At 50.1% G+C, this 20938-nt stretch overlaps 1 protein-coding gene and 1 long non-coding RNA gene across 2 annotated transcripts in view; one reads left to right on the top strand and one right to left on the bottom strand.

The window, feature by feature from the left end:
* LOC118146371 (uncharacterized) overlaps positions 1–4251 on the top strand; it is a 51397-nt gene extending 47146 nt beyond the window's left edge. Inside the window, exon 5 of the long non-coding RNA XR_013525066.1 lies at positions 4070–4251. This is a non-coding gene — a long non-coding RNA (uncharacterized LOC118146371). The remainder of the gene's footprint in view (positions 1–4069) is intronic.
* Positions 1–20938, bottom strand: part of PAX2 (paired box 2) — an 83068-nt gene that overhangs the window by 13315 nt on the left and 48815 nt on the right. The window contains 2 exon segments of the mRNA XM_017979246.4: positions 7226–7352; positions 9595–9770. Of these exon segments, the coding sequence (XP_017834735.1) occupies positions 7226–7352; positions 9595–9770 (303 nt within the window).

The raw sequence follows: 20938 nt of genomic DNA, 5'->3' as shown, positions 1-20938 counted from the left end.
AAACCATTGGCTTGTTTGTCCTGAGGCTACAACTAATTGTGGAGGAGGAAGGGATTCTGGCTACCCTGGGAAAGGGGTGGGAGGTCTTCCTGTCACCTTGGAGGTGGCTGGCCCTCTGGGGGAAACAGGTTTCAGGTCTTGCCTAGGTGGCTCTGAGGCCACTGGGGCATTTCAGAGCCCTTGGTACCAATACATACCTGTTTCATTGGGACAGCACTTTTTAGGATTTCTGTTCATTCAACCAATGTTGGGTTGACTGACCTTACTTTTACTTAGCCAACATTTTCTTTTTAAAAAGTACCAAATAATGGACTAAACAAGCTTAGTGCTGGGTGATCCTTTTTTGGAGAATTCTCCTGTTGGACACCCCAATCATCCAAATGACATCTACAGAAGCTGAAAGGGTCCCTATAACCTAGCGAATCATGAAAGCAGTGGCCAGTATTCTCAACTGGGCAACCCTTTTTGGCCTGAGTTGGCTACTGTTATGCACTTGATAGCAAGATCATTCGTTTCTTAGAAAATATTTTGATTCAAATTCAGACTGGCCTCTCTCTCTCTCGCTAATCTCTAAATGAACAAGTGACACCATCCTCAGAGGAGTAAGCACTCTGTTTGGCATGTTCGACTTCTGGGCCTCACGGACAGGGAAGAGATGAAGGGAGGAGGTAAGAAGAAAGTCCCAAGGTTATGGGCCAAATTTGAGCTCAGCATAGAAGACACCAGAATCACATGTTTGCAAAGACGCAATCCCTACCTTTGTCACACTCCCTACGATGCTCCTCCCTCTGCAGCCCCATTCGTAGCCTGGGTACTTCAGCCATGGCACGCTCCTGGGGAAGGCAGCCCAGCAGCACAGGGTGGCTGGTAGGCATAGACAAGGACATGGGGCTGGGACCTGGGATTGGGGTGACACGGTTTTTATTCTGGTCAAATTTGGCCTGACTCCGATTCTGATCCCTAGGGTGGATTAGTGCCTCTTCTTTTCAACGTCTTTTACCTCTAGCAGTGGACTGGATAAAGAAGGAAGAGAAGGAGGCCTGATCCAGTGACTCCCGAGGCTGCAGGCTCAGGGCAGCCACATATCTGTCAATGTCTCATTGCTATGGAAATGCCCCTGTAATTAAATCAGAGCTGAGGTTGGGGGCTGGAGGTCCTTGGGGATGTGGCTAGCAGACTCAGGAATGTCTGGAGAAGGCCAGCCTCTTTTCTTGGGACCCTCACAGCCTAGGCGAAGGGTCTAGGGCATGCGGGTGCTGAGGAGCAGCCCTCTGGCTTGCTTTGGCCTCTGCAGTAAAGGGCTCTCTCACTTGCCACATGTCTGAAGTTGCCCTAGCCCTCTCCTTTCAAGGAGAGGAACTGTGATGTCTGTGCCCTAAATTCCTCTAGCTAATCAGGGGCTTTGAGCTGACAGACAAGACCAGGAGACTCCCAGCCTCCTTCAGAAACATTTCTCAGTCTTTATTGCCCTCTCCTCCCCCAGGGGCTGGCCAAGAGCTAAGCTGTTTGTTTTATGGAGGGAAATGCAGTTGCCTTGGAAGGGGGTTGTTAACTACAGGAAAGAGGCAGTTCCTGGAGGTCCTTAGGTTGCCCTGAGTAGGAGGAGGAGGTTTCCCAGGGTCCACACCTCTAGTCTGCTAAAAGGCCACATTGCTGATCATCTCAGATGTGGGCGAGGAGGCTGAACTTCTAAGAGTTGGTGATCCTTTCTCAGAAGCTAAACGGCTCACATAGGTCCCCGCTGCTGGCCAGCTGTGAGCTTTGCCTCTCCAGCCTTCCCCACCTCTGCTCAAATCAGCCAACTTCTGGGAGACCAGCCTCTTCTGCTCCCTCTCTCTGCCTTGGCCACTTTCCTCTTGGACAGCATCCATATCTCTTCCTGGGTCTTAGTTACAGCTTCCTTTAAAACTGGAGTCTCCAGGAATTAAGAGACATTTTTCCCAAGCTCTTGAATAAAATACCTTCCCCCCACCAGGATGGGGAAGCTAATGAGGCTTCCCACCTGAACCCACCACACTGGGGAGGAAGGTAGTGTCCCTGTCTCTAGCTGTCTAATATTCAGACATTTTTCCAAAGAAAAGATAAAATTCTCTGCTGAGACTTAGCGTCTGGGAGCCTGGATAATCCTGGAACAGGCTCTACTTTCAGAGTTGCCTGAGGCTCAGCTCTTTCCAAGCCTCCTGGACCCCAAAGCAATTAGCTATAGGTGGGGTCCTCATTCTCTGCCCTTTTTGATCTCCATTATCTGACAATTTGCTGAGCATTGGTGGAAAGGGTCTGAGGGATCTGGATCTGTGATAAAGACACAATTGATGCTTCTCTTTGATCTTTTTTAGAATATTAAACATGCTGAGTTTACAGTGCTTTTGTAATATTCTGTTGTCTCCCGTTCCTGGGGGGATGTTAATTGTTCTATTTACTGCTTCTACTAACTTTCCCTTTTGATAGTTTGTATCACATGAGGTGTGTGCTTTTTTTTTTTTTCCAGTAAGCTAATCATTAGTGGTGGATTTCTTTTCCCCTGTGGGAGTCCCATGTGCCCTGGATCGCAGAATGTCTCTACAAAGGTTTGTCATTGCTCCTGCTGAGGCTTCAGAATGGGTTACTATCCTGGGCAAATTTTTATGTAAGTTCCTGGCTTGGGTTTCCTGCAACAAACTCATGGTATAAATTTGGACTCTGATCTGGCATCAGGCTTGGGGTCTCCATGTCTTATGGTGATATTCCCAGCTGCCCCCTTCCTTGTTTCCCTGGGCTACTGGGACGAGTGTATGTGCTTGCCTTTCACGGACAGTGTAGTCCCTATTCTGTTCCTCTCTTTATACAGGATGATACTCAGTTCTAGCTTCCTGATTCCCAAAGTCACGTTCCCTGACTGGTGTGTTACAGCCGCGTCCTCTCCCAGTCCCCTATCCCTCCAGTGTGATACCAGCCCTGACTGGGGTGTTTTAACTCCGTCCCCTCCCAGTCGGAGTCTCCCTCCAGTATGATACTGGTGGCCTCTCCAATACTGATCTGGCTTTAGGTTCCCCTCTATTTCTGGCACCAAAGAGTGAGGTTTGGCTGCATATTAACATTTTTTATTGTTATATTTTATTCAATTATGTTCTGGTAAGTTTAGCCTGCCTAGTTCCTGGATATCAATCTCATTCCTCCGTTACCTCTCTGTGACTAAAACACAGGCGGTGAGACCTACACTTGCTCAAGGCTCAGCCAGTGCGTGGTAGCAATGCCCACTAGAGGCCAGTGAAGCCTGCTGGGTACAGTGGCTCCAGGGACTGGTGCTTTCCCTAACTTCTAGACCAAGCTTGTCCAATCCACAGCCCGCAGGACACATGCTGCCCAGGACAGCTTTGAATGTGGTCCAACACAAATTCATAAACTTTCTTCAAACACTATGAGTGTTTTTTTTTTTTAAACAACAACAACAACAACAACAACTCATCAGCTATCTTAGTGTTAGTGTATTTTACGTGTGGCCCAAGACAATTCTTCTCCTTCCAAAGTGGTCCAGGGAAACCAAAAGATTGGCCAACCCTTTTCTAGGGAGCATGGGACTATACAGTCTCTGATGTCCTCCAGCACGGTCACTTGCATCTGTGGTCTCTCCTTCAGAGTGGACTTGCACTGGGTCAAGGGACTCTCTAATGCTCAGAAACATCCCCAGTGACTGGGAATCCTGCAGTAAGTTCTCATCTTCTCCTCCCAGATCAACATCACTGCCAGCATCTCTGCAGGCTCCTCATCACTGCAGCCCTGGCCAGACATGGGGAGGGAGGGGTCAAGGAGAGAAAGGCAGGGGAATAGGGGCTATCTTTTCTACCAGGGATGGGAGACTTTAAGGAATGAAGGCTCCAGCATGCAGTTAGAGCCAGAGTCCTCACTGTAGCTGGCCTGACCTGGGGAGCCCTGAGACTACTGAGGTGAATGGCAGCCCCCTCGGGGTCCTCGGAGGGTCAAGAAGTTGGTGAAAGGTACCAGCCACAGCCAGCCAACCTGAAAAAAGCCTGGGGCCAGAGTGCCCGGACCCATTCTCTCATTTAGCTAGTCCTTTTTCTTTATCGCTTAGGAGAGACTCGGCTCCGTTCCAGACCAGCAGCCTAGAGCCGTGGGCTGGAGAGAAGAGAGGCCGCTGAGCTAGAGCAGCCCAGCGGCGGAAGGAAAAGTGGGTGATAAATTTAAATAACCAGCTTGACTTGGCAGCTTGCTGAGTTGTGATGCAGTGAAATTAAAATCTCGGCAGAACTTGCAAACACTACCCAGCAAAATCAGTCTCTCTCCTTGGTTCCCTGATGGAAGTGGGGGGTGCTATGGGGCTGAGCCCCAGCCTTTGGCAGCCACCCTTGCTTGCAATGTGATTAGCTGTGTCCTGGCCCACTGGGCCCCATGCTCCCTCCACACAATAGCCCAGGTTCCTCTCTCCTCTCAGTCCTGACCTTGTGGAACAGCTGCATCAAGTGGCTGGTGAAGTTTGAAATCAGCCTCCAGTGCCAGGAGGTGGCAGGAATCTCAATAAGGTCTGGCTTTTCAGGTTGGGCGTGGGCATTCCCTTATCCCCTAAGCTTTGCAGCCTTAGCGGCCAGGCCTGGGGAAGAAGATGAGCAGCGTGCCTGAGATGTGGAGGATGAAGAGAGCTCCTCGAACAGCTTGGCACTCCTATACCAGGCTATGGGCACGGGGTGACCTCACAGTTCCCTTACCTTTAGCACATACCTGACCAGAATCACCCATACACCTGAAAGAGCCTCCTTTTCTCTTCTCCCACCAAAGCCCTTATTTGCCAACAAAATAAGCTTTTAAAGACTCTTAGAGGGCAATGTCCACAAATATACTAAGGGCCTCTCCCACACCCCAGCCCTGCCTAGAGCCCAGTTCTCACAGATGCCAGCATCTTTCTAGAAGAACTCACTCAAGGTCCACTGTCCTGTGTCTGTTCTCCTTGCACCACTGCTCACTGCTACCCACAGTGTCCTGGCCTGAAGGCCAACACGCTGGACCCACTGCTGAGAGGGACCATGGAGTCTCTAAGCAATGCCCCATTGCTCACCTTGACAGTACCTCTAGCAAATTCTGTTTGTCCCCATAATAAACACATCATAAATCATTCATCTTTAATAGATTATGCAAATTAGGAGGACATAAAATCAACAAAGATCAATAACTGCAGCAGTTTAATTGCCAGCAAAAACATTTTAAGAATGAGCATAATCTGCAGCTCTTTCTCGGGTAATGGCACTATTAATCCAAACACTGGATCTTGGCCTAAGTGTGGAAAAATCATTCCCTACCCCTATCCCCATCTCCCCTCCCCCACATCTCCACACACTTCTCTCTTTTTGGTAATTTCCAGTTTCTGAGCGAGTTTCCCCGTCATTACCACTGGTGAACAGCTCCGAATGTTAATGGTTCTGCTTTTGTTACTCCTCGCTTGATTGAAATGTCGCATACAGATTGAGATGTTAGTGCTAACTTGCCACCTGGGAATGTCAAGCTGGGTCTGAAATGAACTTTTCTCACACTTGGATCCAGATGGATCAGCCGGAGACGTTCCCGGGCTGAGCTGGGACTGTTCCAGGGCCGTGGGGGGGCGAATGGGGGTTGCTCAAGGTGGAGGCTCTTCTCTGCACCAGCCCTTGGGTCTCCTGCGGGCAGGAGCCCTACCCTGAAGATCCGTATCTCCATCCCAGGAAGTCCTCGCCTTCTGGACTGTGGCCTGAGCAGCACGGGGCAGCACAGATGGGGTTAGAGAAGTCCCCCAGGTTCTCTTCTACCAGGGCCTGGAGGGGCCATCTTTGGGAAGTGACCACTGTACCTCCAAGCAGGTCAGGAGAAAGGTGGCCTGGCCTGGGCCGTCTCTCTGCATCGAGTCAGAATACTTAGCAGGTCAGAGAGCTTCCCAGCTGGGCGAAGGATGGCTCATGCCGAGGGCCATTCGGTCATGGGCTATGGCCTGACCCAGCTAACCCAGCTAAGGTCGTCACTCTGGAAAGCCCCGTCCAGGTCTCCAGCACTTCCAGAACTCAACCTGACTCCCTAGCCAAAGAGCTCTACTCTGTCTAGGCTGGAAACAGTTGTCCCAGTACAGCCCCTTAGGGAGAGGCTGGGAAAGCTGCCGGGGCTCTCCTAAGCCCCCAGATGGAGGCTGGGTGGCCTCTGGTAGCCCAGCTCAGGCTCAAGGGCAGCCACACTCAGACCAGCTCCCAGGCAGAACCAGGGCCCAGTCCTAGAGCAGCCTCGCCTGTTCCCTGCGCTTGCTGCTGGCTGTGCAGCCGGGCTGCTGGGTCCCCAGCCCGCCTCCGCTAGCCTCGCTCGGCAGGTAACGCCTCAGTGTCTCCCAATCCCCACCGAGATCCTTCTCAATCATCCTGTCTCCCAAGGAACAAACGGCACATTGGCTTTAGTGTCTCCAGAATAATTAGGTGAATTTTAATAACACCTCAATGTGTGTCTCTCCCACTTGGGCACTCTCCTGGCCTGGAAACCCTTCTGCAGTGGCACCGCCTTCCACAGCCCAGAGCTCTGCTGCCTTCCCTGGACCCCACCTCCCCTTCCAAACTAGCTGCCCTGCTACTCTTGATCTGTAGGGGCTCTTGGTCATGCGCCCCTAGCCCTGCACTTGGCTGTAGGCCAAGCCTGATCCTACCTGGCCTTGAAATCATGCCTTGGTGTCAGTGACGTCTCTGGGAAGCAGGAGGAAGGCTGGAATAATTGTCATCTCAAACTCCACAGAGCTGGGTGCCATGCCCTCAAGCCCAAAGCCATGGTTACCTGTGCTGCCTGGAGGAAGTGGGAAGCAGGTCCCCCAGGAGCCTTGGGGACACATGTGTTGGAGGCTGGACACTGGGTACACAAGCTCCACTCTTACCAGCCTGGCCTATTTACCTTCTGCATATGTCCTAACAAGAGGCTCATGATTCTGGGCAACTTGGGAGAGGGAAGAAAAACAGGCAGAGCGAGAGGCAAAGGACAGGAGGTAGAACTGGCGGCAGCCCCTCCTAGCATCAGCCTTTCCTTTCTAGGTTGGAGCCCACAGACCCTCTGACCCCAGTTTTTTTCTCCCCACATCTGCACACACCTGTTCAGGAAGGACCCTGATTTGAGGAGCCTCATTCTCTCTGCAAATATCATGGTGGGGAACCTGCCCATCACCCTGGGCCCCAGATGGCATGGGCTGAGATACCCCCCACTGAACGCAGTGCCCCCACCCTCCTGGAAGCCCCCTTACCGGTCACAACAGGATATGTCTGTGTGCCTGACACATTACTGCCCAGCTCAGGGTTGGTGGATGCAGATAGACTTGACTTGACTTCATCAAGCCCAGGGGTCAGGGCTGGGAGGGAGTACTCGTTCCCCTGGGAGGAGAGAGAAAAGTGACAGCTCTCTATTGATGCATACACAGAGAAAGGGCTCGGTGTGCAGATGGGAAGGAGGAACGGGGAGCCCTCCCAGATGGGGTAGAAGATGGTGGGGCAGAGGGAGGGGAGATGGCGGGGGCTTGGCGGATGATGGCAAGTTTTGTGCTGGTAGGAGCAGACCTGACTTGGTGAAGCTGGAGACGCAGTGCCCTTTACCATTTTGGGTGGTTATGCCAGCACCCTGCCTCGGTGTAGCATCTCCTGCCTAAGCAGGAAGTTAGGGTGTAGGAGTGGGGATCCTCTTGTTGAGAGGCATGGGATGTCGAGGAGCCTTGGGGAGGAGAGGGAACCATGACATGATGGCAGAGCCAGTAGCCAGGGGAAGGGCCTAGTGGGGCCTCCAGCCTGGCACTGCTGGCTGATCGGGTACGGGTGCCCCTTTTTTAAAAACAAACAATGACAGCCCCATGGGCCCCTTGCTCTCTGCCTGTGCACTGGGGTATGAAATTGGGGAGGGGGAGAGTCCACATGGCTAACAGAAGGGTAGGAGGGGGCCAGTCATTGACTCTGAAAGGGTGTCCTGCCCGAAACACTCGGGTAATTGCCTTTTTATTGCAGCCACCGCCAAGCCAGACCCCAGCGCTGGGCAGACCAGGAGCCTGCACAAAGCAGGAAAAGTTGCTCTGATTAATATTACGTTAAATTAAAACTGATTTTCTGCTCTTTCGGGTCTGTTTTTTTCCCTTCCGCTTCCTGGCCCCCCCAGAGGACCCCCTCCCCTCCATGGCTGGACGGGATTGCCTCGTCATTTCCAATTCCTTCTTGTATTGATCTTCCTGTAGAAATCAGTTTTGTAATTAGCTGCAAATTAGGCCTTCTACTGGGGGTGAAGCTGCCCCCTGATTTATCACCAGAGTAATTCGCTGTGATCGGAGAGAAATTAAAATGAACTCAATTAGGCTTCGGATTTGCTTTATGGGCCCTGCTCTGAGTTTCAGGGGGAAAAATGACTGTGCTGGTGTTTAATAGTCTAATGAAAGTAAATAAAGGTTATTCATTGTAATACAGCCGGGGACTCAGGGAGGGTGCACTGAGCCGCCCGCCTCGGCCGGCTCCTCCTTTGTTGGTTTATGGCTCAGGGCACCTTAAAAAGACTTTTGATTTTTGTTTTATGAAGACAAACAGCTTATGGGATAAAAGGACGGGCGGGAGAAAGGCGAGTGGCTGGGAGCTATTGGAGTCTTAGAGTGGAACTGCGCCGTGTGATGCCTGTGGGGCTGCATGGATGTGCATGTGTGTATGCGCATGCAGGCGTGCAAGCACAGCAATGCAGTGTTGTGCTGTGACTGTGGGTCTGGCCTGGGCCGCATGTGCGGGAGGGATAGGAGTGCGCCCCTGTGTTTGAGCGGGTGTGCTGGGGGCTCCACCCAGCAGCGTATGTGGGTGGAGGCATGTGCTACAGGTATACTGAGCTGGTGGTCTGGGGGCAGCGCACACCCACTGGCTCCATGGGGCTATCGGGGCTAGTGAGTACTGTGGGCTGTGGGGAAGGGGAACAGGTGGATGGTGGTGTGTGGGCATATGCACGCCAGCACATGGAAAAGTCTGGAAGTGGTTTCTGCGTCGTGTGTTTTACTGGTGTGTTGTGTGCTGTGTCCCATGCTGTGTGTTTTGGGCTGCTCAGTGTAAGCAGAACGTGCTGGGTGTAAGTGGTAAGCTGCCAGCCTGCCTAGGATTCCATTAAATGGCTGGCTTGGGAAGCAGGAGGCAGGCACAGGCAGGCTCTTCTGACACTAGGCAAGGAGAGCTCCACAGACCAGAACAGACTTTCTGTGGGACCCTGAGCGGGTGTGGGCAAGGGGCACAGCAAGAGGACGTTCCTGAGTACTCCATGCCAGAACCACAGAGAGGCAGAGCTAGAAGGGATTTGACAAATCCTACATCCAAGCCCTTCATTCTATAGATGGGGAAACTGAGGCTCTGAACAGAGATTTCTCCAGGGCCATACTCTCACACCCAGAACTCATCATTTCAAATTACTGTATACAGACGATAATGATTTGTCGTAATGATACCATACTGTCTCGTGTGAGCCTCTTCACACTGCACACACAATGAGCACACTTATGTAACACGTACAATGCTGGCTGTGCATGTGGTGTTTGGTGGACAAGTTCTTGAAAGGCCTTACTCTGCCCGTCTCCTTTCTACTTCTGCAAGCAGTGAGCTCCCTCCTCACCTGTTCTGATTTGATGTGCTCTGATGCCTGGAAGACGTCAGGATAGGAAGGACGCTCAAAGACCCGATCCAAAGCTTCCAGCTGCTGCTGGGTGAAGGTGTCTGCTCGCAAGTGCTTCCGCAAACTGTCCACACCACTCTGGGAATCTCCATTGGGGACTGAGCCCTCGGACACATCTAGAGGACACATGGACACTCAGGGCATTAGCGCTGGACCAGCAGAGGCAAAGGAACAGTGCAGGGCAAAGGGGTGGCCACCTGGCTCTGGGCCATGGAGCTCTGCACCTCTATGGGACCCCTTACTCTCATCCCCCCAGGCCAGCGGGGCTGACACAGGAGGGTGGCCCTGCCTCAGAGATGTGGCTGAGGAAGCTCAGGGAAGAGAAAGATCTGAGGACCTGGGAAGAGACAGAGCAGTCACACTGTGGGGTCAGGAAGGATTAGGCAGAGGCGGAGCCAGGGTGGGTCCTGGGGGCAGCTCCCCAGAGCATGTCTCCCTGAGCCACTCCCTGCCCCCAAGCCAGGGCCAGCCTGAAGAAGAAAGAAGCTGGATGTCTCAGATTGGCATTACTGAGCCTGTGGAGAATTGAACTTGGCTCTGAGATGAGTTTCAGTTCCACTGATTCCAAGGGTTGAAAACCATCAAATTTCCAAGGCCGCGTGTAACCTGGAGACTGGGTGAAGTAATTAACTTTGCTCAAGGGAGGAGGGGCTCTGAGGCAGAGCTGAGGCACTTTCCTTGGGTTGGGCCAGGACTGAGGTGGGAGAGAAGCCAAGCAGGAGGAAAGAGGTGTCCCTAGAGCAGCAAAGCTCCCACTTGGGCAGAACCCACAGAAGGGCCCCCAGATGCCGCTGTGCCCCTGCCACCTTCTTGGCCTCTGTCTCGGACCTGGACCCGGCTAAGGCCTCCTACAGGAGCTGGCTTCTTGGTCACCTGCTTCCTCCTGCAGGTCTCCGGAGGGAGCAGAGATTTGTCACACTGGTGCCTGCTCCCCCAAGGCTGCAGGCCAATCCTGTCTTCAAGTCCCCTTTCCCCAGGTGTTCTCACCCCTCCCCTATCCCAGTCTCCCAGCGTTGGTTCCTTAAAGTTGTCAAGGTGTACAGCAGGCAATGCACTGCTCTGCAGCCTCTCCCTGAACCCACATCTTGTAACTCTCCTGGCCCAAAGTAGGGTTCTCCCCAAACCCCATACCAGCTTGGTCACTTCTGGGCTTCCTTCAGCCCAAGACCAGCTGAGGAGCCTTGGGCCTGAGGCCAGCCCATGCTGGAGGCCCAAGGGTTTTCCTCTGGGACTGTTATATATATCAGTTTATAGGTGATTATACGATATGATATAATCAATATTGCATTATATACAGTAACAACGTACAGTATCATTCAGGAGACCATAGAAAATATTACATATTGATTAACTCAACCTGCAGCCATCCTCCCTCGCTGGCGTTCCAGACGGAGCGTGGGGTCTGCTCTGCTTTCGTAATGTGACCTCCCATCTTCCCTCCATATCTATTCTGGAGAGGGTGGGAAAGCAAAGAAAGTGTGTGTGTGTGTGTGTGTGTGTGTGTGTGTGTGTGTGTGTGTATGAGAGAGAGAGAGAGAGAGAGAAGGAGAAAGAGAAAGAGAAAGAGAGGGAGAGAAGGACAGAGATCAAGACCAGGACCACATCTGATGAAGACAGACAGAGGCAGCCTCAATAGTATTTGTCCCCATGGACACAAAACTTGGTGGTTGTGGTTTTTTTCTGTGTAAGCCTCTGGAATCGTTTCAGTCTTATGGGATGTATGCATCAACATATGAGCCGAAAGCTGAAGTGTGGTAAATTTATTTTTCCCTTTTGTGTGAGTATTCCATGTATATGCACTCATACATAAATAAACCTCCAGATAAACAAGGGAGGTTTATTTATGTATGAGTGCATATACATGGAATACTCTATGTGTGTTGAGAGTGAGAAGCTTTCTGAAAGGATGTATGTGTCTATGTGTGATTGCATGGGGACTGTGAGGCCACGTGCTTTGTTTTTCCTGCGCCTTCCTTTTTCGGGATGTGCTATCATCCTCATTTCATTCCCTGTAGCTATTTGCATGTCCCATTATGTCTAATTCTCCCTTCCTGGAGGCCTCCTACCTTTTGGGGAAACCTGGCTGTCAGGGTTGAGGGAGGCATCAAGTGTCTTCATATACGATTATTGCAGGGGCAGAAGGGGTGTATGTATTTGTGAACGTGTGTTCACGCATTATGTACATATGTGTGCATGTGTGGTAGGATTCCCCTCATGACTGTGTAGATTTGTGTATATGCCTGTCTGTGTGTGGCTTGGCTCACCGTGTGTGTGTGTGTGTGTGTGTGTGTGTGTGTGTGTGTGTAGGGGCTGAACTGAAGCTTTGTCCTCAGGTCACTGGCTGGAGGAGTCTCTTTGCCTTCATTTATTCAGGGGCCCTTCAGATCTTGACAAATCTGTCACTCTAAATTTGCGAGAGATTATGGTGCTCTCTCCCTGGCCCGCAGAGAGGTGATATATGATATCTGCTGCCCCTATTGATTGCCTGATCTGGTGGCAGAGGCCGGCGAAATGAACTTGAAATGAACATCATGCCTCAACTCATTGTGCGTATAATACACTACTTAATCCCACATTTTTCAGCCGCTATGGAATTCAATTGATCAATCATGTTCCACTGATAGTACTGTTTTAGGGGTTATTGCTGCTCCCTCCACTCACTGACCTTTTTATTTATTTATTTTTTTTGTATACTCAGGCCCTGCTGGTAAGACAGGGTACAACAGAGGGGAAGGGGGAGGGAGGGGAGGCAAAGGCTAAGGCAGCCTGCTACTGGAAGAGGTGGTAGGGGGAGGCAGGGAAGCAGAGGACAGGGAAATGGGGAGGATAAAGAAGGTGCTAGAGGAGAGGGAAAACAAAGTGGTGTAATGGAAGCATGGAGAGAACCCCCGCCCCCTAGAGAGGCTGGAGGAGGCTTGCGGGAACTCCTGCAGGAGAGGGAAGGCAGCAGTCATGATGAATGATGAAGGAGCACAAAGAAACTTATGGGGAGCAGGGAGGTGAGCTGCAGGGCCAGGGAGAGGGCAGCTGCGTTACTGGTGGGAGACAGCCAGCCAGCTCCCCAAATCCACCACATGTCCCATAGGCTTTCATGGGCTCTTTCCAGAGGATGGGGTGGTGTCCTTCCATCAGCTATGGAAGGAAGGGAGGAATGAAGGCAAGGAGAGAGGGCAGGAAGGGAATGAGGAAAGGAGGTTGGGAGAAGCCCTGGATCAGGAGGTCCAAGGAGGAGAAGCTCAGGGAAGTTGGCAGCCCAGAGGCACAGAAGGGCAGAAAGAAGGAGGGGAAGGAAGGGAAGAAGCTTCCGCACCAGAAGCCGGAAGCTCTGGCTGGGACGAGGACACTTACTGCAGGAATAAAACCAGCTGGCTCTGCTTTCGCTGATGGCTGGGTGTCCTGCTACCTGGTGCCCAGCGCCTGGATGCGGGTGGCTTTGCAGAGGAAGAAGAGGAGGAGGAAAAGGAGAGTACAGGAGGAAGAGTAAAAAAGGAAAGAAGGAAGACAGTTGTCAGTGCTGACCACCTGGAGGATCCTCCCAGGAAGAGGAGGAGAGAGCTCAGCATGGGACTTTCTAAGGGCAAAGTCTCAGAGGGGAAGGAAAGGGGGAAGGAAGAGGCCACTGTTAGGCCCAGCTGTTGAAGGGCTGTTTGGCAGAGCTGGGATGAAACAGGTGGAAGTAGAAGGCAATCTGACTCTGGGTTTCTAGGAAGTAGAAGACAATCTGAATCTAATGAGCAGGGAAGGAAAGCGCGTGAGTGATTAGACGCCATCCATTTCAAAGAAGATCCCCTGCCCAGCAGCCTCCTTGCCCCTATGCCCAGCAGCCAGTCTGCAAGCACCTTGTGGGCAGGGACCATGACTAATGCATTTCTGCAGCTCCAGTGTCAGGAATGGCCCAGAGTAGGTCCTCAGACTCTCCTGGGTGGCATTCAAAGCCATATCTCTGGCAGAAGGTTTTGGGACTGGCCACCTGACTGGCCTGGCACCCCAGGACACCCAGTATCTCCTCAGGCAAGCCCTTCATGTCCCTGCCTAGCAGAAGATGTGCCACCTCCACTGCCTGTTAGCCTCTAACAGCATCAGCTCTGACCCACAGGCCTTTCCCACTCTCAGCAACACAAAATGAACTTGAAATGAACATCATGCCTCAACTCACTGTGCCCATCTCTGGTGCCTCTACCAACGGAAAGAGAACACTGTGTTCCTGGTGAGAAGCAGAACTTTAACCCTGGGGCTGCCGAGCTGCCATCCAAAGCAGGTGGCAGAGGCTGCTTAAGATCAGGGCCTGGAGAATGCATCTAGATTTGGACTCCCCACACCAAGAGGGCTGGAGGCTGCTGGCCAGGTGTCCTGGGCTTTCAGGAGCAATTCTGATTTCCAGTAGCCTTCCCCACTCTCAGGTCACATTTTTATATCAGAGCTAGAAAATGTGGTGGCTGTGGGTTTAATCAGACCACACACAGCAAGGAAGGGATCCTGTGCTAGTCAGTCTCCACAGAGGGAGGGTTCAGCCTCATTCTCTGTCTGCCCCCTGCCCAGCTCCCATTCCGTAGCAGCTCACAAGTATCAAGAACTGATTACATGCTCTTACTGTAATTTACAGAGCTCATTTAATCCTTCTGACAACCCTGTGAGGGAAGTACTATGATATCCATTTTAAAGATAAGGCAGCCGAGGCAAAGAGAGGGTAAGTAGCTTGTCAAAGGCCGTGCAGCTAGTAAATGACAGCCAGATCTGAATCTGGGTCTGTCTGAGTACAGAGCCTGCCCTTTAAATCATTTCACTCTGCAGCCTGGGTGCCAAACACAGTGGGCCCAGTTGAAGGCCATTTGGCTCCATCCAGGGCACAGCCTCCCTCTTGCCATCCCTAGTTCTCTGCCTGGCACCCTCCACAGATAGAGGCTACAGCCTGTGGCCCATGTGCTGACTGAATGCAGACTGTGCCCAGATGATGAAGGGATGGCGGGTCCAAATTCTTCATGTTACCATAACTAACAGGGGTGGGCAGTGACTTTTCCAAGGTCACACAACTGGGGAATAGGACTCTCAGGACTGGGGCCATTCCAGGTGCTCTGCCCCTGTGGCATGAGCACTCTCAAGGGAATGAGCTGCCACAAGTCCTTTTTGAAACATGGATAATATGTAAATAAATTAATTCAATTAAATAAACTCCTGAGTCAAAACTTTTGACATAGATTATTCTTTCAAGGATGACAAATCTCATGTTGTCTTCTCCTCTGACTGCTTAATATTTGCTTAGTATTTAACAAAAGGTCTTCAAAGACCTTAGGTTATATGGGCTTCCCAACCACTCTCCAAGGTAGGTAGGAATTCTAATCCCTTTTTATTGGGGAGAAAACTGAGGCTCAGAGTAAATGAGGTGCAGGTGAAGTGAGGACAAGTGACTGGCTCAAGGGGACATTTTCTGGGGAGCTTGGCACAGGGCAGGTGACCTGACAGCTGTGGACTGAACGGATGTACAGAGCGGCTGCCTGCCCAGCCAGAGCCCAGAGTATGGGGCTAATGGCAGCAGGACCCTAGTCTTCAGGCAAACCAAGAGAACTACAAAACTAAAGATCAACTTGACTAGAGGGAGAGCTGCAGGCGTGGTGACAGTGGTTATTTCCTGATCACATGCAATTTTTATTTTATTTTCATCTAAGATTTTCCATATCATCTAGGCCTTGTGCAATGAGTGTGTGCTACTTGTAGAATCACTATTAAAAATGTCTTTACTCCTCAACCAAAAGATCTCATCTCCTCATTCATTCAGCCTTGCTGCTCACTCTCCATCTATTCCTGGGTGACCCTGGAGTAGGGCCCTATCTCACACCTCTCACCCCACGCCAGGGCCAGTCATGAATGGAGTTGTCCAGTGGGGTCTCAGCAGCTTGAAGAGGGAGACACTCCCTGAACACTGTCTTGGGGACAGGGCTAGGGACAGAAGGGTCACTGCAAGGGACAAGAGACAGTTGGGGGTAGTGGTAATAAAGTGAAATACAGGCATGGTGGCTCATGCCTGTAATCCCAACACTTTGGGAGGCTGAGGCTGGAGGATTGCTTGTGTCCAGGAGTTTGAGACCAGCGTGGGCAACATAGTGAGAACTCATCTCCACAAAAATAAGAAATTAGCTGGGCATGGTTGTGTGCACCTATGGTTTCAGCTACTTGGGAGGCTGAGGCAGGAGTATTGCTTAAGCCTGGGAGGTCAAGGCTGCAGTGAGCCAAGATAGTGCCACTGCACTCAGCCTGGACAACAGAATGAGACCCTGCCTCAAAAAAAGAAAAGAAAGAAAATGAAAATGAAATGATATCATTTTCTTGGTCAGAAAGCACCAAGGCTCATCAAAGTCTACAAAATCAGGATGTATGAATGGAGTTGCCCATCAAATCCCAGGAAGCAAGATGAGGTATTCGAGAAGAATTTAAGTAGAGCAAATAATTACACTAGCTCAGTTTTCTAAGCTCAAGTACAAATATCTGTCTATGGAGAAAGTGATAATATTAGGGCTTTCACTACACTTATCAACCTCTTCAAACTTTATGAGGTACTTATTATTACTCTCATTTTCCAGAGAAGGACATAGTCTCAGAGAGGCAAAACTATTTGTCAACACTGCACAGCTTAGGAAGCAACAGAGCCTGGATGTGAACTCAGGGATGTCAGACTCCAAAGCCCTCTCCACTCTGCCATGTTTGCCTTCTCTGTCAAGGATCCATCATCATTTACCGAGCACTTACTATGTTCTGGGAAGGCTCAAGGTATTTTATACACATTATCCACAGTCTTCACAGAACACGTGCAAAAGTGATACTATTAGTTCAGTTTTACAAACGAGGAAACAAGCTCAGGGAGAGCTCAAGATATGTGCAAGATTGCACAGCTGGCAAGAAGCAGTCTTGGAAAAAGTGAGTCTTTATCCGCAGGCAGAAAATGACCTTAAAAGTGATATGGGGGCTGGGTGTAGTAGCTCACCCCTGTAATCCCAGCACTTTGTGAGGCCGAGGCGGGCAGATCACCTGAGGTCAGGAGTTCGAGACCAGTCTGACCAACGCGGAGAAACCCCATCTCTACTAAAATGCAAAATGAGCAAGGCATGGTGGCACATGCCTGCAATCCCAGCTACTTGGGAAGCTGAGGCAGGAGAATCGCTTGAACCCGGGAGGCGGAGGTTGCCGTGAGTCAAGATTGCACCATTGTACTCCAGCCTGGGCAACAAAAGTGAAACTCCATCTCAAAAAAAAGAAGTGATATGGGAAGAAAAGAGAAAAGTGTGGAGACAAAGGGAACAGCGGGTAATGGGCCTCAGATCTCAAGGGCTGGAGAAGCAGTGGGGCTCAGGGTCCAGCTGTGCTGGGGATGGGGGCTCTGCCCGTTCTGATGGTAGCCTCTGCCCAGATGGTGGTCTCTCTGCCTAGCTACTCCTCACATTACTCTTGCCTCTGAGGGGTTCACCCCCAGGCTGTCCCCCAGTCTCCCCAGCTGCCAGTTGTTGCAGTTTCAAACTCAATTGTTCTCCTTGGTAGTGAGGTAAATGGAGTCATTAATTACCTTCTATCGGCTGGGCTGAGTTCAGAACGCGATCAATATCCCCGCTTGTCATTCAGGGCAGCCCGCCTGTGCAGCCCCAGCCCCACCCCCACAGCGGCACAGCAGGACCAGGGAGGTGGAGGTCCAACTGGGAATAGGGAGTGAGGTTTGGGAGCTGAGGAATGGGGTGGCTCCCCAGAGGTCAGGTGCTGCCCAGACAGAGAGGAGGGAGGATTAATGGACTGGGGGTTGGGGGTCACAAGGGAGAGTGGAGGAGGATAGAAAAGGAAGGAATGTTCCAGAATGAAGAGAGAGGTAAGGAGATAGGAGCTAAGAGGGAGGAAGAGAGGATGAGGGGGAAGTGGGATGGGAAGTGAGGGAAGAATAGATAGGAAAAAGGAGAGAGGAGGGAAGGGGCTCCAGAGGGCTGGGCTGAGGAGAGAGCTATAGTGACACTGCTTGTCCAGGGAGATGGATGATGCACCCTATTGCCTCCCATATTTAAAATAGACATCAGTGAGTCTGGCCTGGCCACAGTTCTCAAGCCAAGCTCAAGAGGTGGGCATAAAGTTGGCCAGTGCAGTGGCTCATGGCTGTAATCCCAGCACTTTGGGTGGCCAAGGTGTGTAGATCGCTTGCACTCAGGAGTTTGAGACCAGCCTGGACAACTTAGTGAAATCCCATCACTACCAAAAATACAAAAATTATCTGGGCATAGTGGCACATGCCTGTGGTCCCAGCTACTCAGGAGGCTGAGGTGGGAGGATGGCTTGAACCCGGGGTAGGGGGTGGAAGCTGCAGTGAACCAAGATCATGCCACTGCACTCCAGTCTGGGAGACAGAGCGAGACTCTATCTAAAAAAAAAAAAAAAAAAAAAAAAAAAAAGTGGGCATGAAGAAGCCTTTGGAAATCTGGCCCAAACCTTGAGAAGGGGTAAGACCAGGTTCTGCCCAGCTTTCTAGCCTGGAAACCACCTGCTGTACTTAACCAAGCCCAGCTTCTAAACACTCAGTGAGTTCATGAACGGGGAGAGGCTGGGGTGGCTGTCTGTCTGCCTGACCTCAGGCTTGCTGTGCCCGTTCACACCCACCAGCCTCTAGGGACACTAACTGTACTAGTGACCCTAACACAATGCTGGACCAGAAGTAACATCTTCTGGGTTGAAATCCTAGTTTTATTGGCCACTTGCTATAAATCTCCTGAGCTTTTCTGGATTGAGTTTCCTCAGACATATACAAGAGGGCTGTTAGCTCCTCCCTCACGATTAATTTCTCCTTTCTCTGCATTCCAGCAGCCATGTACGCAAACCTCTATTGTAGAAACAGTACTAATAAGAACTAAAACAGATCAGTTTCTATTTGGATGCCAGACACTATGCTTAATGTGCACGCACTGATTTAATCCTTACACTAACAGCAACTAACATTTATTAAGTGCTTTGTATATATCAGGCACTCCTCTGACAATGTTACATAGTTTAACTCACTTAATTTTCACAAGAACTTAAGTAGGAAGTTGCCATTATTGTCCCCATTTTGTAGATGGGGAAATGAAAGTGCGGAGATTAAGGAACTTTCCCAAGGTTATACACCTCACGGATGAGCTGGAACTCAACACGCCTCTGGCAGCTAAGCTCCTAATCTGGAGAAACTGAAGGAGAGAGAGATTAGGTATTTTACCCAGAAAAACTTATGATAGCCAGTAAACAGCAGAGCCAAATTTAGAATCTCTACGTATCATAGTTATTTTTTAATGTTTGTTTTAGCCTCTGAACTGTGAATTTTGAAGGCAGGGGGCCCATAGTTTTCATCTTTGTAAACCTCATTTAGAGGCGATCATAAATGTTGGCTGATTTGTTGACAAGGATTCCAAAAGCAAAGACCAATCAATTCTTAACTTCATACGCTCAACATTTTACCTTTTAGAAGGAAAAAGAAGCAATAGAGGAAACTGCTACTCTGAATTCAATGTCGTGTTCTACAGCTGGAAAATATCATGAAGAGAATCTAATTGGGCTCCCTCTTCCATATTTAAAATTAAGACAAAAACCAAAGCCAGGCTCAGAGAAGTTAGGTAGTTTTCCCATGTCACAGAGCTAGTCGTCATAAGAACGGGAACTGAGGTTCCTAGCCCAGAGCCCTTTCCACTAGTGAGGCCACTGAATTCTGACCAAGAAAGAAAAGTTGATGCCAGAGAAATGCTGCGGATCCAGGGAGAAAGCAAGCATGTCTAGAGCTGACAGTAGCTCGGGAAGGGGGCGCTGGGCAGAATCTGAATTGAAGGGAGCAAAATGCCCCATGCTGGGGGAAAGACATGGCTGGGATTCCATGGCAAGAGGTTCTAAAAGAGACCATAATTCCACGAGGATGGGGTGCTCTAAAAATGAAATTCTGCTTCTATAAGCTCAAATAATCAACCTGACAGCATAAAGGGAGTGGGAGTGGGGGAGGGGTAAAAAGGGAAGGACATTTAAGGAAAATCACTGTTGCACACAGATAAGCTTTAAAATATGATGAGCCCAGATTTTAAAAGGACATGTACATCGAACAGCGGAAGATTATGCAGCCATTAAAAAATCGTGTTTTCAAAGAATATTTAATGATATGTGAAAATGGTCCTATGTAATGTTAGGTGAAAACAGCAAGACACGAAGCTGCTTATAGGGTATCATTCAATTTTTGATTAAAAAATTATATACACACAAAAAAGAAAGAGACTGCGAAAATATACCAAATTCAACAGTGGTTATCTCCTGGTGATGACATTGCGAGTGATTTTCAAAAAAATTTACTATCTCTTCCAAGTATTTCCCAATGAGCACGTATTGCACTTATGAGCATAAAAATCATTTTTTTCCCCTCCTATGCAGGACACACAACAGATGGGAGGGGGGACCATAGCCAAGGATGGATATGAGAGGAGCGCAAGCCTGTCAGGAAGACAAAAGCTCGGAACAAGCTGAGACAACAAAAAAGGGCCTTGGTTGCTGTGTTTGGAGAAAGAAAGAAAAGAAAGGCAGATTTTGGCTCAGTCCTTGGGAAGAGGATATAATATTGAGAGAGAAGGCAGAACTTCTCAACCCTCAGCTTGCCTTTGTCTTCACCAAAGGAAAGAATTTTTGAAATGAGCCCTACAGTAGGAACACTAGTGCCCTGGTCGGGGAGGGGGCAAGGCAGGTAACCTTTGGCCATTCCAGTGAACTTCCCTAGGTCCAGATAGGACCCTAAAACTGCTGTTGATAATCCCAGAGGTGTCACAAAGAAAGGGTGAGGCAGTGACAAGCCCAATGCCATCCTGCCTGTCAGAAAAGGGGGGAGAGGTACACATGCAAATGACACTCAGAATCACAAATTCATGATCAGGCTCTGGAAATCTTTTAAAAGAAATTATTATGTAGTTAATTTATGAGCAATAGAAAAGAAAATGATGGGGCCGGGTGTGGTGGCTCACACCTGTAATCCCAGCGCTCTGGGAGGCCAAAGCAGGCAGATCACGAGGTCAGGTGTTCGAGACCAGCCTGACCAACATGGTGAAACCCCGTCTCTACTAAAAATACAAAAATTAGCTGGGTGTGGTGGCACGTGCCTGTAATCCCAGCTACTCAGGAGGCTGAGGCAGGAGAATTGCCTGAACCTAGGAGTCAGAAGTTGCAGTGAGCGGAGATTGCACCACTGCACTCCAGCCTGAGCAACAGAGCAAAACTCCATCTCAAAAAAAAAATAATAATAGAAAAGAAAAAACAGTGGTGATAC

Source organism: Callithrix jacchus, chromosome 12, assembly GCF_049354715.1.
Source record: "Callithrix jacchus isolate 240 chromosome 12, calJac240_pri, whole genome shotgun sequence".
In the NCBI taxonomy this organism is placed as follows: domain Eukaryota; kingdom Metazoa; phylum Chordata; class Mammalia; order Primates; family Cebidae; genus Callithrix; species Callithrix jacchus.
This window is presented reverse-complemented; position numbering and strand designations above follow the sequence as displayed.